Genomic DNA, 20,973 nt, shown 5'->3' with positions numbered 1-20,973 from the left:
TATAACTTATATAAACTGTAGTTCTGTGATTATTATTGAAATAGATATTCAAAAGGCAGTATCGTTGATGAAAAATGCTTCTAGAACATGTAAGATTTACTAAACAGCTTAAATATTCAATTTGTAAATCTGGAGGTAAAGATGCCAAATATTAGAGAGAGACAGACTAAGAGAGGTGAGGTCAAAACCATTAGACAGTCAATCAAATTCAACATTTACTAATGAATTCATGTCAAACGAAATATTAATGCAAAATATGAAATGTACATAAGCATGCACATGTACAGAATTATTCCAGTTGAAGTTGATTATTGTCATTATAGTACATTGCTCATATGAAAATATAAAAACATGTTCATTTTTACGCATATCCTTTGTACCATGCTTTTTACATAATACTTTTGCTATGGAAAGTTAAAAATGTTTAATTTCATATGCATCAGTAACTTAATCATGTTTTGGTTCTCTAAATCAATGTTCTATGTTATACATCTCCAATAAAAAGCAAATACAGTAGATAATCCCATATACTTGCAGTGAGTTTTTTGTTGTTTTGAACTTACTGGATTTTCATTCATCCGTCTAACAGTCTCAAGAACATTGGATCAAGCAACATTCAAAATGACAATATGGTTGAAGAGAAACAAAAATAAACATATCAAATGAAATCCTGTTATGGCAGGTAGTACCGGGTACTCCTGGTCCATGCGCTTCACATAGTATTCTATTTCTAAACATCTTCAAGGTTTAAACACCAATCTAGGTTTTTAAAGCATGCACACATCCACACACATGCACACTCCAAATACATATAGATGCATCATTTGGGAAATGTATGATATTTCATGTAGTCTGCAAAAACAAGCAATATGCACCGCTTACAATTAAACTTTTCTTCTGTGTGAGATTTTCAGCCACTGAGTTTCAACTGTGTACATGTATTTTATGTTGAACCATTTGGACTTGGGCTATTCCCTTTAATACTGGGTTGGGGAATATTCAGGAGTTCAATAACATTAGTTTGATTAATACAGAGTACATATATACAATTCACTCTCCAATTTTCTTCTTGCTTTAGTTTTATCAACAAATATTTCTCAAATCAAAGAGAAAATATCACTGGAAAAACTTGCAAAAAACATTTTTTTTTTAATTACCAAGATGTTACTCCATTTAGAGGGAATATGAAAATCATAGTTCCTCTTCCGAAAGAACACAAACATATGCAAAGAAATCATACTTGACAGTAGAAGAATATATATTCAACTCATTGTAATAACCTAATGGCGACATCTTTTTCAAATGAATTAAATTTGTTCACTGGGTTGAGTTCAATAGCATTACATAGATTTGTATTAAAATACAGTATCATCCACTCACCAATAAGTCACAAACAAATATATATTCTGTTTTCTTCATTCTTTTATTAACAATTTTTCCACAAATTGAGAATATATTACTGGGAAAACTTGCAAAACACATTTTCAGATATATTTGAATTGCTAAGATGTTTCTCCCATTAGAGAAAGAAATCATAAGTTGCCCTTCTGCATACACACAATCAATGGTGGTAGCTCTATGCAACAAAATTCATGTAATCTGATTCCGTTTCATATATGTAACAGACACTAGTTAATCAAATTCTATAATATTTGAACAGAGAAACAAAAATGGTTGCAAACCCCAAAATGCACAGAGAAATCATACTTGGCAGTAGAAGATGAGATGGATCTGAATGCATTCAACTCTTGTAATGCCTAATATAATGGGGACATCTTGATAGAAATGAATTAATCACTTGCACTCTTTTAAGAACAAACAGATAATTGGACCAGTGACATAAAAAAATACATTAAAAAATTTAATGTCACCAAAGACTGAAAAAATACCCATTTAAAAATGAAATTTCCTCATCTATAATTTAAAATTTTCACATGATATTAAATGTCAAAACTTTAATAGACCAAGTAGAAGTATGAAACTAAGATTACTAAGCAGGATTCCTCTACATGTATTTTCTTGCTTGAACTTATTGGCATGTAATGCATTATGGATGAGTGCACCTATAATTATTTGCAACTCATACTTACTCCGCTGGACCGCTAGAAATAGGTGTCATCTCAGGATGAGAAGTGAAGAAATGTAGTAACTTATCATAGTTGTAAGCATATGTGGCATTGCAAATGCAACAGTATCATAATTTTACAGGCCGATAAATTCAAGCAGGGAAATTTAAGAAGTCCTACATGGTAATCTTATTTCCATACTGCCACTTTAATAGTTGATAATATCACATGAAACTTTTATGAAATTTAATTCTATAAATTGACTAATTTTCAAAGAGTTTGACTCTGCATTTCTTATGAATTCCCTTATCATTAATTGACTGGTCTGCATGATATTGCACCAGTGACTGGCAGCCACCGGTCAGATTCCAGTGCACTGTTTCAAAGTTTTCAACTTGGGCAATATGAAACAATTTTAAACAGATTAAATGGCATAATAGACCAAATAGTTATCATAACATGAACTGGTTGGAGACAAAAAAGGTATAATAAGACCATTTGGGTCCAGATGGAGTAAGACTTAACTATTTTAGTGATATTAAAGTTGAAATTCACTCCATTTTTAAAAGGGAGGAAATGTTTTCAAATGCTCTTAAATCAAACTCATTCTGCGCCTATGAAATATGTGACAAAAACACAACGTACATATATTACAGTGCCCTAAAATTAAAAAGAGATACAACCATCTTAAGATTGTAACTTTTTATTACATGCTATGTCTGATCTATGGTTGACATCAAATGTAAGATTAAATATTAAGTTTACATTACAGGGCAAGAGGTTATCATTAGGTTGCATTTAATCATATTTCTGTCATAACAAGATGGCAGAATGCGCATGGTCAGAAAAAGACCGCTGAAATCGTCTTCTGCTTTGTCAAGCACAGAGGAAATCTTGGTTGTGCTCAAACAGGGATTATTGACAGTCGCTTGTCACCGTGTCAGAGTACATGGATAAAATATAAGTCAACAAATCTTCCGCCTTTTTTACTCTTGGAGTCTCACTAATCTTCAAAATAATGAACTGTAATGAGGAGAATAACACTTCAACATAGAACAGAGATGAGGACAGTATTTCAATTTATACTCACCTAATGATGAAATCGATGTCATTACTGGCTATGGTAATGATTACATCTGGTAGATTCATTGGTGTATCCAAGTGACTCTCAATTGTTGCTCTGTATATCAGAAAAATATGCAGAAGAATTATGTACGTAAAAACAACAATAGCTTGCAGAAGAAGCACAGAAATTACAAACTATTCACAATTCTAAAGACCAATTATTCATGGCAAATACTGGTTTCAAGGGAGTGAGAAATTATTTTTTTTCAAATTTGGTATTTACTTGATGATGTTCACAGATTCCAACAATAGGTATGTTGTTATACTTATACCACAAGAGCAGAGATATTGAAGAAGAATTGTGGTAGGAATGAATCATGATTATTGCCCAAGAATACAGAATTCTCAAGATTATATTTTCTTGTGGTTTTTTTACAGATTAATTTGAGTAGTATGGGGAACAGCAAGTCTGCATGTACACATGGGTATTATTGTCCATGTTTGAGTGCTACCTGACAAGTCATTATAATTCTCCCCAAGGAGTGGATAATGTATATGTACATTGAATAATATTACAAGGGCAATCTGCAAAGCAGAGCCAACGCAGAAAACAATTATGGTAACAAAACATTCTTTGTATGAAATAAATCCTTTTGACAGGAAAGTACATATAGTATATCAAATTGCAATTGCAGTTCTTATGTGGTAAGATATTGACTGAATGATGTATCATTAATCTGTGATTTGGTGAAGTACCTCATGGCATTCTTGAGAAGTTCTGGAAGCATGTAGTCTAAGGGCTGGATGATGTATGGGAAAGTGGCTCCAGTGTGTCCATTGATCTTCACACTAGGAGCATAGCCGTATCGCAACTCACATTGCTCTCTGGAATTAGAAAATTTCATCACATACATCAGATTTAATGATAATTAGCCAAGATCACTGGTTTGTGTTTGTGTAAAGTTTCTTTCATCTGATTACACATTCACATATTACTATATTCCTTTTAAGATACATCATTTAAGTAACATTATCAGATCTGATAGATGATGATATAACATCTACTTCTACAACTACTCATGTTTGCTGTTGCTGCTATTATATCTGTTATATATAATTTGAACAAGTAATTGGTCTAAGCCCCTTCATGTGACAAAACCAACCAATGTCACAACATTGAGCAAAAATGCAATGAACCCAGCTCTGAATGATGAAGAATTATATAAAAAAGTCACCAGCTCAGGTTATTTCATCCTTACCTTGCAAATGAGACCCATTTCTCAATTACTTTCTTGAGGGCCATCTTGGTGGCAATGATGCCAATGGACTCATTCTGGAGAGCAAAAACATCAACAATACTCTGATAATACCAACATGTCAAACATAATTTTTTTTCATCATATCAGAAAACCAGACTATTCTTGTACACCAACCACACACACAAAAGAAGGAATGAGTCACAATGTGCTTCGATGGTGAAAAGTAAAACAAGGGATAACAGAAAGGCAAAAACAGGGAAATTACTTGCTTTGACATAATGTAAAATTACATAATTATTTAAGATTGACCCTTTTCTTAAAGAGAAATTAATCATCTATTGGTTCAAACTGCATGAGTCTACTAAGTAATTAAATCCATTACTAATAATCTGTGTGTTGACGGTTAGAAAAATATGTTATAACTGAGAGAGTAAAGTACTTTTCCTGCTAACTGAGGTTTCTTGTAAGGATTTTATTTTGTAAATCTCAATCGCGGCAAAGAAACAGGGCCTTATCCACACACACATAGGCAGACAGACATCTTTTATAGTGTGTCACAGCTTATTTACATAAACCTGGCACTGCCATTTAAATGAAGTCTTGCAATTGATCACAATCAATCTCAATTGTGGAAAGCCAGCAATGCCAAATTAATCACCTACAAGGCTTACACATTCTTAATTCATTTAGGAAAACACCTTCCAGACCTATCATTAGTGAGCTTTTGCAATTGCAATGGGGACGGATTCTACAACATTCGACATAGAAAATGCCTGTCAAGTCACAATGAACAGTTCACATGTCTTTGTTGAAAACTGGTGAACCTGGAGAGCAGATTGTCCTAAGATTCTGAGCTGATGAAAAAATTGCAATGATGTTGTTTGTTCAGAGTCCAGGTGGGTGTTTCATAAAGCTGTTTGTAAGTTAAGAGCGACTTTAAGAACGACTGGTGAACCTTTCTTACGCGCGTAACTATCGCCAATGAATATACCATTTCCCACAATAAAGGATCACCAGTCGTTCTTAAAGTCGCTCTTAACTTACGAACAGCTTTATGAAACGGCCCCCCGGACGTCACTGCTGTTTTTATTCACCGATTTTAAACAAAGGATGCTTTGTCATTAAGGGCTTGTGACAATAGATTCTCAACATTCCATAAAGTGTCTGAGTAGTGGTTGTGAAAAGTCCCTAATAGTGATGCTGACCAGAGACAACCACTCTCTTTTAATAATAGAATGGGCTGAGGTAGGCCTCTGTACAAACATATAGAGGAATATCTTTAGAAATCAATATTCTCCACCATACATGGTCATCAAGTGACTGTTACCTTATCTTGATGAAGAGCTAGATGATGTTCTGCCAGCATCCGAATACCTAGTCTTGAAGTGAGGACGCGATCCAGAAAATTGTGTATCAGGCTCTCATCCTGTAAGAAGAATTGAAGTGAATATTAACTTAATTAACTGATAAGCCCACAATCATCAAGGCACTATTTCATGAAGCTTGTCAGCATACTAGTCATTCTCAGTCAGAGACCCTAGCTACGCTTCTTTGCCAATCAAAAGGAATTCACCAAAATTGTTAGAGCTGTCAATAATAGTCAGTGCTGACAATTTACATAAAATTCCTCCCAAGAGTCCTGCTGGAAGATGTGGCCAAAGTGGCTTTGACTTACAGAAGGTATGCCTTAATTTATTAGGAATAGCCTATGATAGATTGCACATAGGAAGTTGGACAGGTTCTCATAACTGATGTGTAAAGTAAAAAAAAAATGCCTTGTCGTATATGTAGCTGGTATACCCATTCATAGTTACTGAATGAGTACCACAAATAATGTGCATGTTCTTCGACATAACAATTTTGCCATGCAGCATCACTAGCTTTGCCAAAAGTCTGATGGTAAAGATTGCAGCTATGCATGTGTAAGCTGTTAATACCCAAAAGAGGTAAAATTTCTTGGGTCATGATTAAAAAAAAATCTTTATCTCATAGTACTCGTAAATGATCTTATTTTGTAATACTCTGCACATAGATGTACATTTGTATAGGGTGTTTTGATAACATAAACAACAGCATCATAATGTACCTGATAGGCTCACTTACTGTGATGTGTTTTCTGCATTCTCTGAAGCCTTCAGCTAGATGGGTCACAACATCTTTGTGGTCATCTAATAGTGTCTTCACCATCTTACAGTACTGTCTCTCTGTCTCCATGTCTCGGATCTAGACAAACAATAAAATGTAATAACAGTGATTTTAAGGTCATCACATACATGATCTGAGAAGGGAAAGTAGATCAGTATCCTTGATCTAACTCTTCTACAAGATCATGTGACCTGAAACTCGCACAGGATGTTCAGTGATACTTGATTACTTTTATGTCCAAGTTTCAAGAATCAGATCTATAAACTTTCAAAGTTATGATGCTAATTCAACAGATACCCCCAACTTTGCCAAAGTTCATTGACCCTAAACGACCTTTGACCTTGGTCATGTGACTTGAAACTCAGGCAGGATGTTCAGTACTCTTATGTCCAAGTTTCATGAACTAGGTCCATATATTTTTTAAGTTATGATGACATTTCAAAAAATTAACCTTAGGTTAAGATTTTGATGTTGATTCCCCCAACATGGTCTAAGTTCATTGACCCTAAAATGGCCTAAATGACCTTTGACCTTGGTCATGTCACCTGAAACTCAGGCAGGGTGTTCATCACATACATGATCTGAGAAGGGAAAAGTAGATCAATATCCTCGATCTAACTATTCTACAAGAAGTGGTCTATTTATAAAATAATAAAAGATATGACATAAAAACTCTTGTGAGACACAGACCAGTCATAAAACAAATTATTACCAATTATCCGAGATGATACTACATGTATGCTTTAGTCACTTGCTACAGCATAGCAATAATGCAATTTGCGAATAAAGAAATATATCATACATGTATGCAATAAGTATATAAGTTTAGCGCCAAGTATTTATTTTGTTATCAACTATTTTAATTACAGGCATCTAAGCCACTAAAGGCCTGTTAGAATCAGTTGACATAAGGATGAATGACTGTGGACTCACCCTCCTTTATTTGAATGATAAATATTGCCGAATCTAATGACTGATCTGTACACCTGTCTTGAAAACTTTTCAACTTCCAAACAATTAGGTAGGAAATAGTCAGGAAATTGGACAGTTATCTTTGGTAATTTACTTAATTACTATCATTATTTATGCTACATGTAATAGATCTCATTGGGGCTCATGAGAATGACACATTGTGGAGTTCGTGGCTCAGCCATTGGGTAGAATGTAAACACTTGACAGTTCTATTGCATTATGCAATCAACCGTTGTATTAAAAATTCTAAACAAATATACTGTTATGCAAGTTAATTTCTTAATAGGGTCAAACGTTACAGAACCTTTAAACTTAAAGTGCAATCGACTTGTCGAGATTGCAAAATAATTCATCTTGCCTTGTTGACATAGATGTCAACAAGGCGAGATTGGTTATGAAATACCTTTCATTACTTTCCAACTGGATTCATTTGTAAATGGATGTGGTGTACACAGCAGTACATAGAAACAAATTGATATACAGTGTACAAACATGTATGAACTTTTAGGTAGCATCCTGAATCATTCAATGATATGTACAACATTCCAACATGCTCACTTCAATAATATTGAATTTGCTATTTTCATGGTTTCCCACTCCCCTGCTGTGAGCATGAGGGAAGAGATGGAATATACATTGGTGTAGATAAACATGAAATCTTGAACCTTTGTTTAAGAGTCTGGCTGCACTTTAAAACACACCATGATGACAGTGGATGATCAACTATTTCAATAAAATCAAATAAAAAACTTTAGAATTTAATCCAGCCAAAATGCATGCACAGTGTGCGATGATGAATAATGTGGAAGATGACACAAATAGAAAATTAATGGAGAAAATGCATACTGCGGTGTGCAATAATGAATGATCAATGTTGAAGATGAGAATATAATGACAATGATGAGGACAAAGATTATGATGATGACACAAAAATTCATAAACTGTTGCTTTCTCCTGATTTTATTATATTCATGTTGTTGAATTTTACTGCAGATCTAAATTTCACAGAAATGGTTCTATGTATTTTTATTGTATTTTGTATTCAATAAAGTGGTTCACAAACACATAGGCTTGCCTGATTTCGCGATCACTAAAATATGTTATATGATCTTTTGACCCCTACATTTGTAGATGACTTTGACCCCATCATCCTCAACAATGTATGGTATTATCCAAGGATCATTTGTACCCAGTGTAAACACAATTAATGGAGAAATAAAGAAATGAGAGCAAGTTGAACAAAAACTTGACCTTTTGACCCCATCATCCTCACGGACACATGTGGTATTACCCAAGGATCATATGTAATAATAATAATAATAATTAACATTTATATAGCGCTTAATACAACAGTTTCTAAGCGCATTGGAAAGAGAAAAAAGAGGTAGCAAAATACAGTGAAAGAGAACAGGATATGGAATTAAGAGGACTGCTTAATGAGGTAAGATTTGAGGAGTGTTTTGAAAGATTCGACAGTGGATGCATTACGGATGGAGATGGGGAGATTGTTCCAGAGTTTAGGGGCAAGAGCAGAAAAAGCACGATCGCCATAACGGGTAAAAGTGCGGGGTCCTAGAGATAGTCGAAGGTGAGCAGTAGAAGAAGATCAGAGACGTTGAGTTGCAGAGGATGAGTGACAGAGAGAGATAAGATTTTGAAGGTAGGATGGGGCGAGACCATGGATGATTTTATAGACAAGGAGAAGGAGCTTGAAAATAATTCTATTATGAACCTGAAGCCAATGGAGGGAGTAGAGAATAGGGGTGATATGTTCAAATTTCTTAGTGAGGGTTACCAATCTAGCTGCAGTATTTTGAATTCTTTGAAGGGGGGCTATACTAGATTGAGGTAAACCAGCAAGTAAAGCATTACAGTAATCTAAATGGGATGATACAAAGGCATGTACTATACGTTCAGTAGATGATTTATCAAGATACTTTCTTAACTTCCCTATCTTACAAATACCCCATGATGCACAACGACAAACATTTCTGATATGCTGGTTAAGGGTCAAGTTGTTATCAATAATAACTCCAAGTGTCAACGTAATTGATGCAGAAATAAAGAAATGAGAGCAAGTTGAACAAAAAATTTAAAAAAAGGATGGACATGACCTCATATCATTTGACCTCTTAACCCCTCAACGACCTTTGACCTCATCCATCCATAGATGACCTTTGACCTCATCACCCTCATGGACACACATGTGGTATTACCAATGATTGTACATCATACATGTACCATGTGTTAACATAATTGATGCAGAAATTAAAAAATGAGAGCAAGTTGAACAAAAAGTGTAAAAAAGGATGATTATGACCGCTTGACCCCTAGATGACCTTTGACCCCATCATCCTAATGGACACATGTGGCATTACCCAAAGATCATATGTAACAGGTGTCAACATACTTGATGCAGAAATAAAGAAATGAGAGCAAGTTGAACAAAAACAATTTTGTAACAGACCAACAGATCCACAGGAAAAGTGATTACTAGGTCTCTGCCGAACTTCGTTCAGGCGAGACAAAAAATGTTGACTTGACTTCCACAGTTTTCTAACAATCTTGTCAGTTTAAGAATGAAGTAATAAACACCAGTATTGGTAGATAATGTAGCCCTAAAGATTACACAATCATATCTGCAATAGACTTTATGAATGTGCTGTCATAATCTCAGTCACAGCCTCCTCCTCATGGGAATAAGTGTAGGAGTTGTCAGAGATGTGCCAGCTGAAGATCATCCATGCATGCGAGGCAAATGGCTTCTACAATGGCTTCAGCCTTTTAGATGGTGGTGCGATGGCATCAATGCACAAGGTCTATAATTAGGGTAAGACTATACAATATACATGTACATGTAGACCATAAAAACATGGGAAATGGGGGTGGGGTCATGAACAGATTAATATGAGCAAAATTTAAATCGTGAAATCAGCAGTCAAGTGCCGTACGGGGCTAACCCAACAGTAGTACTAGCATTGAATACTAACATGCAACTATTCAAGCATCTGGTTATAAAAGTAAACCTCAAAACCAAATATACAACTACAAATGCTTCTGTGCAAGGTGTACATGTAAATATGTATTCCATGTACATGTATTTTTAATAAATTCATAAATTTCAAATTAGATATGAATCACGTGCCTTTCTATAAACCATAATAAAAACCACACAGAAAGATTGACATTGTATTTTTCAAAGTGCTGTGTACTGAGAAGCATACTGCTGTATTATCGAAAACATTTCTGTATTTAATATGTATAGGCCTACATGTCTAGGGGTCAATGATATTCATTACACTGAAACTCAATACAGTGTAATGTAAGCAACTCCACTTGGCATGCACACTATGTAAACCAGGTACAGTATGCAAGCTTACATGTACATGTACATGCTAACATACACTCAATACAATCTTTATGATTAGAAGCACTGATAAATGTTTCACTTCAATTTATAGAATTACAATATTAAAATGGGGAAGTCACTCAATATCATCAACGTTGTGCTACAAATGCAAGCATCTTAAGAACATTGCTGGTTCAGCTGGCAGATCTCAAATACAGCGATGTATGGTATTTGGAAATTGTAGCAGATCTTTATTAATGACAATATTGCATTCGTCTACAATGTAATGAAAATACATTGATAAACAGATAAATATATTTGCAAATCTGGGGGATGTTTTATTTAAACAAATAGTGATTTTCAACAAAGTGATTTGATCTTATAATAATAATATGCAACATTTATATAGCGCTTAATACAAATGTTTCTAAGTGCTGCATACTATTACCCCGGCTTTAGCACGGCTATCCTGATTGGACGCTCGAGCTTTCACGGAATTCCTTCCTACCGGGTACTCATTTACTACACTTGGGTGGAGAGTGGCATTATAAGCCCATCAGAGATGCACAGATTTCACTAGCTTATGGTCTATAAATGGGACAATACATTGTAGGTGGCAAGTAAGGGTAAGAATGCAAAAGACATGCAGCCCTGGGCCCATTTAATTATACTTGCTTATACCGTATATAGCACAAACACTTTATCAGAAGTCTCTAAGAGCTCTACAGTAATGCAGCATAATTACCCTGGCTTTAGCAGAGCAGCTGTTACCCACGCTGCGTTTCAAGAAACGAATTCCTACCAGGTACCCATTCACCTCACCTGGGTTGAGTTCAGCACAATGTGGATACATTTCTTGCTGAAGGAAAATACGCTATGGCTTGGAATTGAACCGACATCCCTCAGATTGAAATATGAGTCATAACCATAAGACCATCATGCCCCCACACTATATGGTCTGCTGTGGAAGCGCTGTGTTGTAGCGGTTGTAATCAGAGGGTCGTGTGTTTGAATCCCACCATGGCCTAGCCTCCTTTGGCAAGGCGTCAATCCACACTTTGCCACTCTCACCCAGGTGCTAATTGGGTACCAGTAAGAAACAACCGTTATTGTGGTTGGTTAAGCAAGTGTGCGCCTAACAGGCTGCTTGAAATGCTATCCAGTGACTCGGTAATAATAATTGTGAAACGCTCTGAGCAATCATAGATTGATTAAGTGCTTTATAAATCCCAATTATTATTATTATTATGCTGCAGTCTGCAGCTGGCATGCAGCTTTTCATATCAGTTTAACCCAGGCCTAATACAAACTGTTGTCAGTATGTGTACATCATAAAACTAAAAAACAAACTCAAATGAAATGCATCTCCATTGTCTATCTTATTTACAATGGTGTTTATTATTGATGAAGTACGACATAGAAAAAACAAAAACTTACTGATGGAAACTCTGAGAGCAGATGGAATGCACGGATGTAGAGTTCATGAACATGAAGGATTGTGGGATTGCAGCCAACAATAAAGGGTAGACCCCGGAATTCTGCAATACGATGTGCTACCCGCACTGGCAACTCTTTGTGTAGATATTGGGCACTCCTCTGTGTATAATAAAATGTAAAATGAATTCATTGTGAATACAATAATCAGTTACCAACAGGTCCTGTCCATGTCAATATATTTAACATTTAAAATGGAAGTAAATCAAACGTAGTTATCATGAATTTTTTAAACTCATAACCTTAAAACCTTCCATAATTGAACTCAGACCACATAATAATCTTCATCATTTTATCAACGAGTCAAATCAGTCAATAGTGTAACACCAACACACCAACATGTAATAATTCCAAACAAATTAACAATAAAGGCATGTATTGAAGGGCGTCATTACTTTCTCAATGAAAAAATTATGTGCAGTAGAAATGTGGAAAAAGAGATCTTATTTGATTGGATCATCAAATATACTGTTTTTATTGCAGATATTTTTTTCATATTGAAGATAACTTCCCTGCACACCAAAATGCAGTTCACAGGTGCACTACATGCACATGTACAAAGTGGAAATTAATATATCTGGAAGTGATTGTAACAACCATACACTACGTCTTACTCTTAGTAATCAAAACCGCAATTTAATGCAGTGGCTCTTAGTTTAAGTGAGTTGCTACATTTGGGATATGGTGACCCTAATCAAATTTGGTAGTGACATGACCTTGATTAATTCATTTATTTCCACATTTCCTTGAACACAAATTGAATTATAGAAATAAACCTACAGCTTGCAAGCCACTTGTGTCATATTACACCTTGAAGAGCAGCATCTTCAAACTGAGAATAGAAAAAATATATCTATGATACTTTTTTTTTTTTATAGATTGTGTTGAATTTTGATTAACCTTTTTCACATTAAATAAGTTTTTGGACAACTAAAAGTCCTCATACTATTCCAAGGGGCCTCTGGACTATGGATGATGGTAGTGGCGTAGTAAAAATTTCTAATGTGTCACCATAACAGACTGAGAACCTGTGTTATAAATCTAAACTAACTTACCAATAGATGATTGCCATCAGGTGATTTCCCAGTGTACAGGAGGGTAGCTGGTGTTAGACGAACAGAGGGCTGATAACAGAAATGAACAGAATGAAAAAGCAAGTTATAAAGAGAGAAAAGGTTGAGCATCATAGAAATCTGAATTTTGGGGTATGGTTTTATTGCAAGATCATGAGTTTATCATTCTTGTGTAAATAATTATTTAGGAAATGAATGTTTCTCCTCCTTATTTACAACCTGTAGCACTCTCTGGGTTGTGGTACCCCCCCCCCTTACACTGGTCTTAAGTGATGTGTGGACATTATAGAAACATGAGCGATGTACTATTTGAATGAGATAAGATAAGACACACTACTTAAGAACATACAAGTTTTGTTATCATTCATGATATTTTTCTCAGGACACTGAAGTTGGGTTTCCTTATTTTTATACATCCAGAATATAATAAAATATTGTGGCATTGTACATTTATACCAATGCAAAGATGATTTGGGTCCTTCATCTATCACATATATCCAAGTAGGTTTTAATGTTTCAGGCAAGAAATCTGCCTTGACATGCATTAAAATCAAGACGTATAGATTCCCTATATGTGGCATATGGTTTTACAGCTGGTGATAACTGAATACCCACATTATACTATACTGAAATATACTCAAGTAGCACCTTCCATGGACATTCCAATACAAAAATAATGATTTGTTTTAAAAAATATTCATTTTTTTGTTTGTTTTCTAGCATCCACTCTCATTTTGAAATTTGTCTAATTTTTTTAAAAATTGCCTTTGGTTATTTTAAATTCATCAAACAATTTAGTTTTATTGGTTATATCAAAAAGCTACAAAGACTGATTCTAAAATTTTCATCCCATTCCATGCTTTAGAAGTGGCTTTCCACAAAAAACCAAGATATTCATTTTTGCATCACAAAATCTTACCAAATAGAAGTTAGAACACACTTTCATTTTATATCCTTCACAAGTTTTACATAACAAACTGTTTTAGGGCATTACACATTAGATGCACTTAATTGGGGGGGGGGGGGGGTTAAAAAAAAAAATCATACATGCACATGTACCTTTTTTGCAGCAACATCGATTGCACTCTGGTTGTAAAAGGACACAACTGGCCTGGACTTTTCCTTTGCTGGGCTGTATTCGTGGACAGCTGAGAAATTGCTCTGAGGACGAAAGAAAGTAACAGCTAGGCTCCAGCTTTTTGATGCTCTCTTAAAATTCAAAGCCTGCTTGATACCTGGTTGAAATGATTTCATCGTTGACAATGCCATCTCAATTGTTTTGTAGATCAACACAATTAAAATTCCATTCAGAATTCAACAATGCTGTACCAAAGCAGAGATTTCTCAATTAATTAAGGCCGTCAGGTGCTAGTCTTCAAGTAAACATGTGATTCGTTGGTTGATGGATATCAAGATCAGCTCTAACTGGTTCCCTGCTCCATGCATTGGCTTAAATCCAACATTAAAATCAAAGGCTTTCCTGGAACCACTTCCTGTAATCAATTAGAATGGAGACGCTAGTCGGAACCTGATAGCAAAACCAAAAAAATGAAAAGAGAAGAGCGTAAGCATTTCAAGGCAATACACAAAAGAGAGTTATCTCAAACAAAGTGCAGAATTGCATTGTGGCAGTGGTAACTACTAAAGAAGAGTGAAGTTACACTATAGGTCTAATATCCCAATCCCTATTTTACTTCTTGTAAGACTTGAAGTACATAGGAAAATTTGTGAGATTTTTATTCACCTTTTTTCTATTTCCTAATGAACAATCAAAAAGACAAAAATATTTACAAGTTGAATAGAAACAGGGGGTGACAAACATATTAAAACAGACAAACTATATTGAAAAGATAAACATATATGTGGAATAACGACTGAAAATGAAGAATATATAAAAAAAATATATTTAAAATTACTGGTACTACAAAACAGACAATATTCAAGAGATAAAAACTAAAGTGATTAAGCATATGGGCAATTCCACAGGTTGGTGGACATGAGCTTAAAAATTCAAATTCAATATTTTCTTGAATTTTTTAATACTTTAAGTCCTTCATGCATGATAGTTTCAGGAACAAGAAATAAAAAGTTTATTTTCTTATGTATACTTTGGAAAAAAATGGTCAAAAGTTGTGTCTTCCATTCTGTATCAAAATACAAGAAAAATAGTGAAAAATGAAATATGCCTTATTACCATTTTGTTATTGCAACAACATACCATTTTATATATTTCTGAAGTTTAGAAGAGTCAAATTACCTAAAATACACAGCAGCTTTTCAAGTAAATTTGTAGTACTCATTCAAAAATGAATATTGCAACCTGCTCAGGTGATGTAACGTGAGTAACCGAAAAAACTGACTTTGTTTTCTGAGAGAAAAATTCTTCACAGTTAATTGGTGGGATTTTAAATTCTCTTCCTTCAAACAATCTTTGATACAGTAATGACTATCAAAATCATTAAAAAGTACAATTTTTTATAAAAATGATGAAGAAAAACTGTAATGTGAGTAACCTTGTAACGTGAGTAACCATCATGTAATGTGAGTAACCAGTAAAAATCATGCAGTGAGGTAATATTTTCAGTGGGATGTCAAGTTTTAAGTCTCATGGTGAGTTGTGAAGTTATTTTTGATTAATTGAAAGCAAAATGAGGGTACACCTCTTTGATGTGACTCTTTGTTCATCAAAATATCAGTGGTCATACAATCACACAAAAAATTGAATATTAGTACAAGTATTCACAATGCGAGAGTGCATTAGTAAGACTTGGTTTCGATTAACCAAACTTTAAAGAGTGTTCGAACAACACATTGAATGTCCTTACCTGTAACCCTATCTAGGCTGGGTATTTTGGGAGTTAATATGGCCCGGGGGGGGGGGGGGGTGGGTGGGGCCTCCCAGGCCCCCCTTGAGATCTCGGCCATTGGCCGCACGATCACGCCAAAAATTTGCACGCAGGTTGTCTTGGACATAATCTACAATACTATACAGTAATTTATTTCATGCAAATTGGTATTAAGCAATTATGCTAATTTATGCATAATTAGTAAGCAAAATCATACTTTTCCCTCTTACTCCCTAATAAAGCTCCAATATTTCCAATTTTTTGTATAAAATCTCTTTTTGATGTTCCTAGCAATGAATTTTACACACATTATTGAATTTTTTATGACATTTGTGTTGTTAACTATACATGGACAAAATGTAACGTGAGTAACCGTAACGTGAGTAACCATATTATCTGCACCCCAAGTAAAAACCATGTGTTCTTTATTTTTTTAATTATGTACAAAGTTTGTCTCCCTAATATACTTCTTTGAAATGGATATAATCAACTTTCATAAAAGCCTTGTATGAGGAGACTTTTCACTTATGTCGACTTTTCATTTTATGCATGTCCAAATCATGTAACGTGAGTAACCGACACATTCCAAAGATTTGCCAGGAGCATAATAAAATTTCCAAAGTTTTGTTTTTATACAAAGGATAGTCAGACTGTGTACTTTGTTGTGATAAGGAGATGTTTAGTTCCTATCAATAATAACGGAGTAACAGCTCCAAGTATGAGTCAAGGTGTCTCCAAATGTAACGTGAGTAACCGTGGAATAGCCCATATACAATTACTATATCCCCATTTTTATATTGAAAAGATAAAAATATACATAAACTAGTAGATCACTAAATTTAATCCTAAAAAAACCCAAATCATTCAGATATCCATGAATGACATTTTCCCTCACATGCCACATATCACATACATCTAGGTACAGACCAAATGTCATATTCATCCTAAGGCACCCCCCAAAATTGTTGTATTAGCGTAACTCGCCCGACCCTAAAAATATCCCCGAGACCCAGACCGTACTTTTTTTGTCATATTTCTAATTCTATTTCTTATTTCTATTTGCTTTCAATATCGGGTATCGTGCAGACGTCGCAATCGAATTCGCTGTGTTGTGTAAAGAATAGCTATTTTCCTACTGTAAAATATTTGTTTTGAGCGGCTTTGGCGATAGTATTCTTCGTGAGCACCATACATGTAGAGATGTATTTAGTATTCTTGAGCAAGCCCAATACTGCTTAATATTGGGACGATATCTACATGTATGCCCGAATCCGGGTCAATTCGCCCTCAAGACAGGACACCCTATGACAGGTCACCCTTACTTCGTTCTTGAGGGTGACTTGACTTGTTTCCCTACTCGTGAGAGGAGACGATCTCACGTACATTTAACATTTTAATAGAGCGACCTGTCTCGAGGGCGACTTGTCTGGAGCCCCTTCATCGTATTGCTGTATCTGCAGCTCTCTCTAACTACATGTAGTGGAGCTGATCGCTAGGCACAGCGTATCGCATGGCCTGGATATCGCTAGACACTTTGCCGGCGTGCTGTTTACGTCAACACGGTGTCTTACGCTGTGAAGGTCACAGGCAAACTTGGGCCTAAAATCCTGTTTAGCAATGGAGTTAGCAAAATTAACTAGTCTTTCAGTGTTCTTCGCCAACGTTACAGATACATATCTCGAGGATAGGCGTCTATAACTTTGGCGAAGTACAAAAAGAAGCAAGATGGCGACGTAAATAACACACAAGTAATCCCTGTATTTTCATATTTTTCTCTCTTTATTTAATGAATTCTTGTTTAAAAATGAAATCAATATTGTAGAAATGTCGGAAATGAAGTAGATTCTATTTCTAGGGCTAGATCTTTTAGAAGAAAAGTAGATCTAGATCTACTAAGTAGAAATCTGGGAGCAATAAGGTTTTTTTCTTGGTACACACACATGAATGGGACGCAATGCAAGAGAACTTCGGTCTCTGTATTTGGGGAGTGGAGCCAACAGAGTTTAGCTGAACAACCAATTTAACAGAGACCGAAGCTTTTGTTTTGGTCTAACAAATAAACTTCCAACATGTAAGACATGTACGCAACGAGCGCACACACACACAAGAAGAGAGGTGACTTATTTCAGGATAAGGCCAACTCATCCTAAAGTTTCTAAACCAAAAGTTTCAAAACAAAGCCAAGCAAAGGCAAAGCTTCGGTCTGTTTGTTGTTCCGCTGAACTCCGTGGCGTTGGCTCCACTCACCAAATACAGAGAAATACAATAACAAAATGTTAAAAAAAAACTCCTCGAAACAGATGGCTACCACAAGGCTCGACATTAGCGGTGGCCCGGGGCCACCAGAAATTCACCTCGGGCAACCATTATTGAAAAAATATTAAGTTTTGGTGGCCCGAATCGGGCAACCAATAATTTTCAGAATAGCGCAATTTTTCTCCCCATTTTGCACGCATTTATCAACTTTCTACAGTTCAAATTGCAAGCCAGTTCGTCATGCGCCCTTTTTGGTGATCTACACACAAACACACACACATAGTTGGCCTACCGCTATAGCATTAAGTAGCTTTTATCCAGCCGGCCGCGCTGGCCGGCTGGCGTGAGCTTTGCATGCTTGAAGCAGCTGTGCGTTAGCAGCCTATTCAGACTCAGGGAGCTGCAATACGAAATGTTGCTGCCAAGAAATCTTCCACAGAACTGTGAAAATCCAAGTCAAAGTCACATTTTACACCAATGAAATGCCCTTCTACAGACCTTTTTGCTAAAATCTGGTGTATCCTGATTATTTGCAAGCATTGAAAAGAGGAATCATGACCTCTCTTTTGACTAAAAAAGACCGATTTCCAAATGAAAATAATACACATAAAAACACATAGGTGAGTACATCACAGTCCTACGTGTGCATTTGTATGAATGTTGTTACTTGGTTTCTTTCGAAGCTGTGTCTTTTCCGGTCTTTTCTAGCCAAAAATAATCAGACAGTTACTTTCTTTCTTGTTCATAAATGACTTCTTAAACAACTCTTGAGAAAGTAAATACTTTGGGAAGGCATTTCATTAATATGAAATGGGAATTTTTCCAACATTTTGGCAAATAGAGGGAAGGAATTTTCTCACACCTTTTTTTGCCGTTTTATTACTTTCTTTCATTTTTTTTTACTGTGGTTAAACCATTTATACCCATTTATTCATTTTTAATGTTTTTCTTTATTTTTTTCGGGCCACCAAACTTTAACATCGGGCCACCAAAAAAAATTATTTGAAGGTTTTGGTGGCCCGAACGGGCCACCACCAAAAAAAGTTAATGTGGAGCCTTGGCTACCAGCTGTCTAACTCATCCAAGTTCAAGACTGGCTGTAGATCTTAGACTCAGAGTCAGACTCAGACCAACTCAGCTCAGCTTGCCTGGCTTAGTCACGTCACACCATCATAGTTTATACCATGCACCAACCACCGTCGTCCCCGGCCCGCTCCATGCGGATGCGATACCGAATCCGAAGGCTAACGCAACCGTGCCGTGCCCGTGCCGTGGGAATCATTCATTCATTCCCAAGATTGTTGTTTGGACAATATTCCTGCCACACTTCCTCATTATCGAGATTATTTACACTGATTATTCACAATACGTAATCAATATTGAAAATGCACTTACCTGGAATATATCGAAAAGACCGAACTTGTAAAAATTGGGATATTTCTCAAAATTCCCACGGCAGCTTTCGTACAGAATTACCGAAAATAAATGTTGTTTAAAAGAGCTCCCTCATTAGTTGAATTTTCGCAAAGTCCAAGGGCGCGGCTCTGGCACGGAAATAAAGGGAATTAATAAATGGGCTCGGGCGGGGTGAAAATGGGAGGGGGGGTGCTTCCGAGTAGACATGCCATGGGGCCATGCTGGGGGTGGCACATTTTCCCAAATTTCACAGGCAAAAAAACAAACAAAGTCTGATTTTTCTTTATCTGTTCAAATCACTTTATTCCCAGCCTGGAGCATCCCTTTTGTTGGTTCTATTTGGAATTTGCAGAGCAATTAGTCATGAATCCAGAAATTCATCTTTTACCTCAATCTGGCTTGATGGTCAAGTCGATGCCAATTAAGAAAGTGAAGAAAAAAACAAATGAAAATTTCTTCTAAAATTTGACGGAAAAAGATATAACATTAGGTTATTTTTATCTAAGTAAAAGAAAAGCTAAATATTTTTGCACAATACTGACAGTACAGGGCAAACAATGTCGAAGTTATATCTTTCATATTTGACATGATTTTTTTAATGTAAATCACGCTTTCAAAGTAATATCCATCTTTATTCAAGAGCTAGTTTTTCATCAAATCCACACAATTTAAAATATCTAATTTTTTTGTTATAACTGATACCGCCATTTTTAGTGACTCATGATGTTCTCACTCGATCATTAATTGCAAATCTTTCAGAACTACTGTGAATTAAATTTGGCAAAAGTTTGTGATTCTAATGATCCAATTATGGAAAAAAATAGCTGGTTTGATCTATCTTGCTATTGAGACAGATTAGCTTGGCCATTAAGAAATAGACAGGAAAGAAAACAAGGAAGAGAAAATGAGGTATGAAATTTACTCTTGAAATGAACAAGAAAGACAAGTGGAGCGCCTCTGGCAGTCTCACCTGCATCACGCGATTCAACATAGCAGCAGTGCTGACTTTGAAAACTACTATAAAAAATTATT

The 20,973-nt window shown here is 35.6% G+C and overlaps 1 protein-coding gene across 1 annotated transcript; it reads right to left on the bottom strand.

The window, feature by feature from the left end:
- Window positions 1-1,404: 1,404 nt before the first annotated feature.
- On the bottom strand, window positions 1,405-20,040 carry LOC129254732 (branched-chain alpha-ketoacid dehydrogenase kinase-like). Its single transcript, XM_054893244.2, has 9 exons — window positions 19,921-20,040; window positions 14,483-14,951; window positions 13,406-13,474; window positions 12,294-12,452; window positions 6,494-6,613; window positions 5,718-5,816; window positions 4,391-4,464; window positions 3,888-4,016; window positions 1,405-3,246 (listed from the first exon to the last, which is right to left on the bottom strand). The coding sequence occupies exons 2-9, from the start codon at window positions 14,690-14,692 to the stop codon at window positions 3,153-3,155; spliced, it is 954 nt and encodes a 317-aa protein (XP_054749219.2). The 5' UTR covers window positions 14,693-14,951; window positions 19,921-20,040; the 3' UTR covers window positions 1,405-3,152.
- Between the last annotated feature and the right edge of the window lie 933 nt (window positions 20,041-20,973).

The sequence above is a fragment of the Lytechinus pictus genome, chromosome 2 (assembly GCF_037042905.1).
Source record: "Lytechinus pictus isolate F3 Inbred chromosome 2, Lp3.0, whole genome shotgun sequence".
Lineage (NCBI taxonomy): Eukaryota > Metazoa > Echinodermata > Echinoidea > Temnopleuroida > Toxopneustidae > Lytechinus > Lytechinus pictus.
Note: the sequence above shows the minus strand (reverse complement) of the source record. Positions and strands in the feature narration are given on the sequence as shown.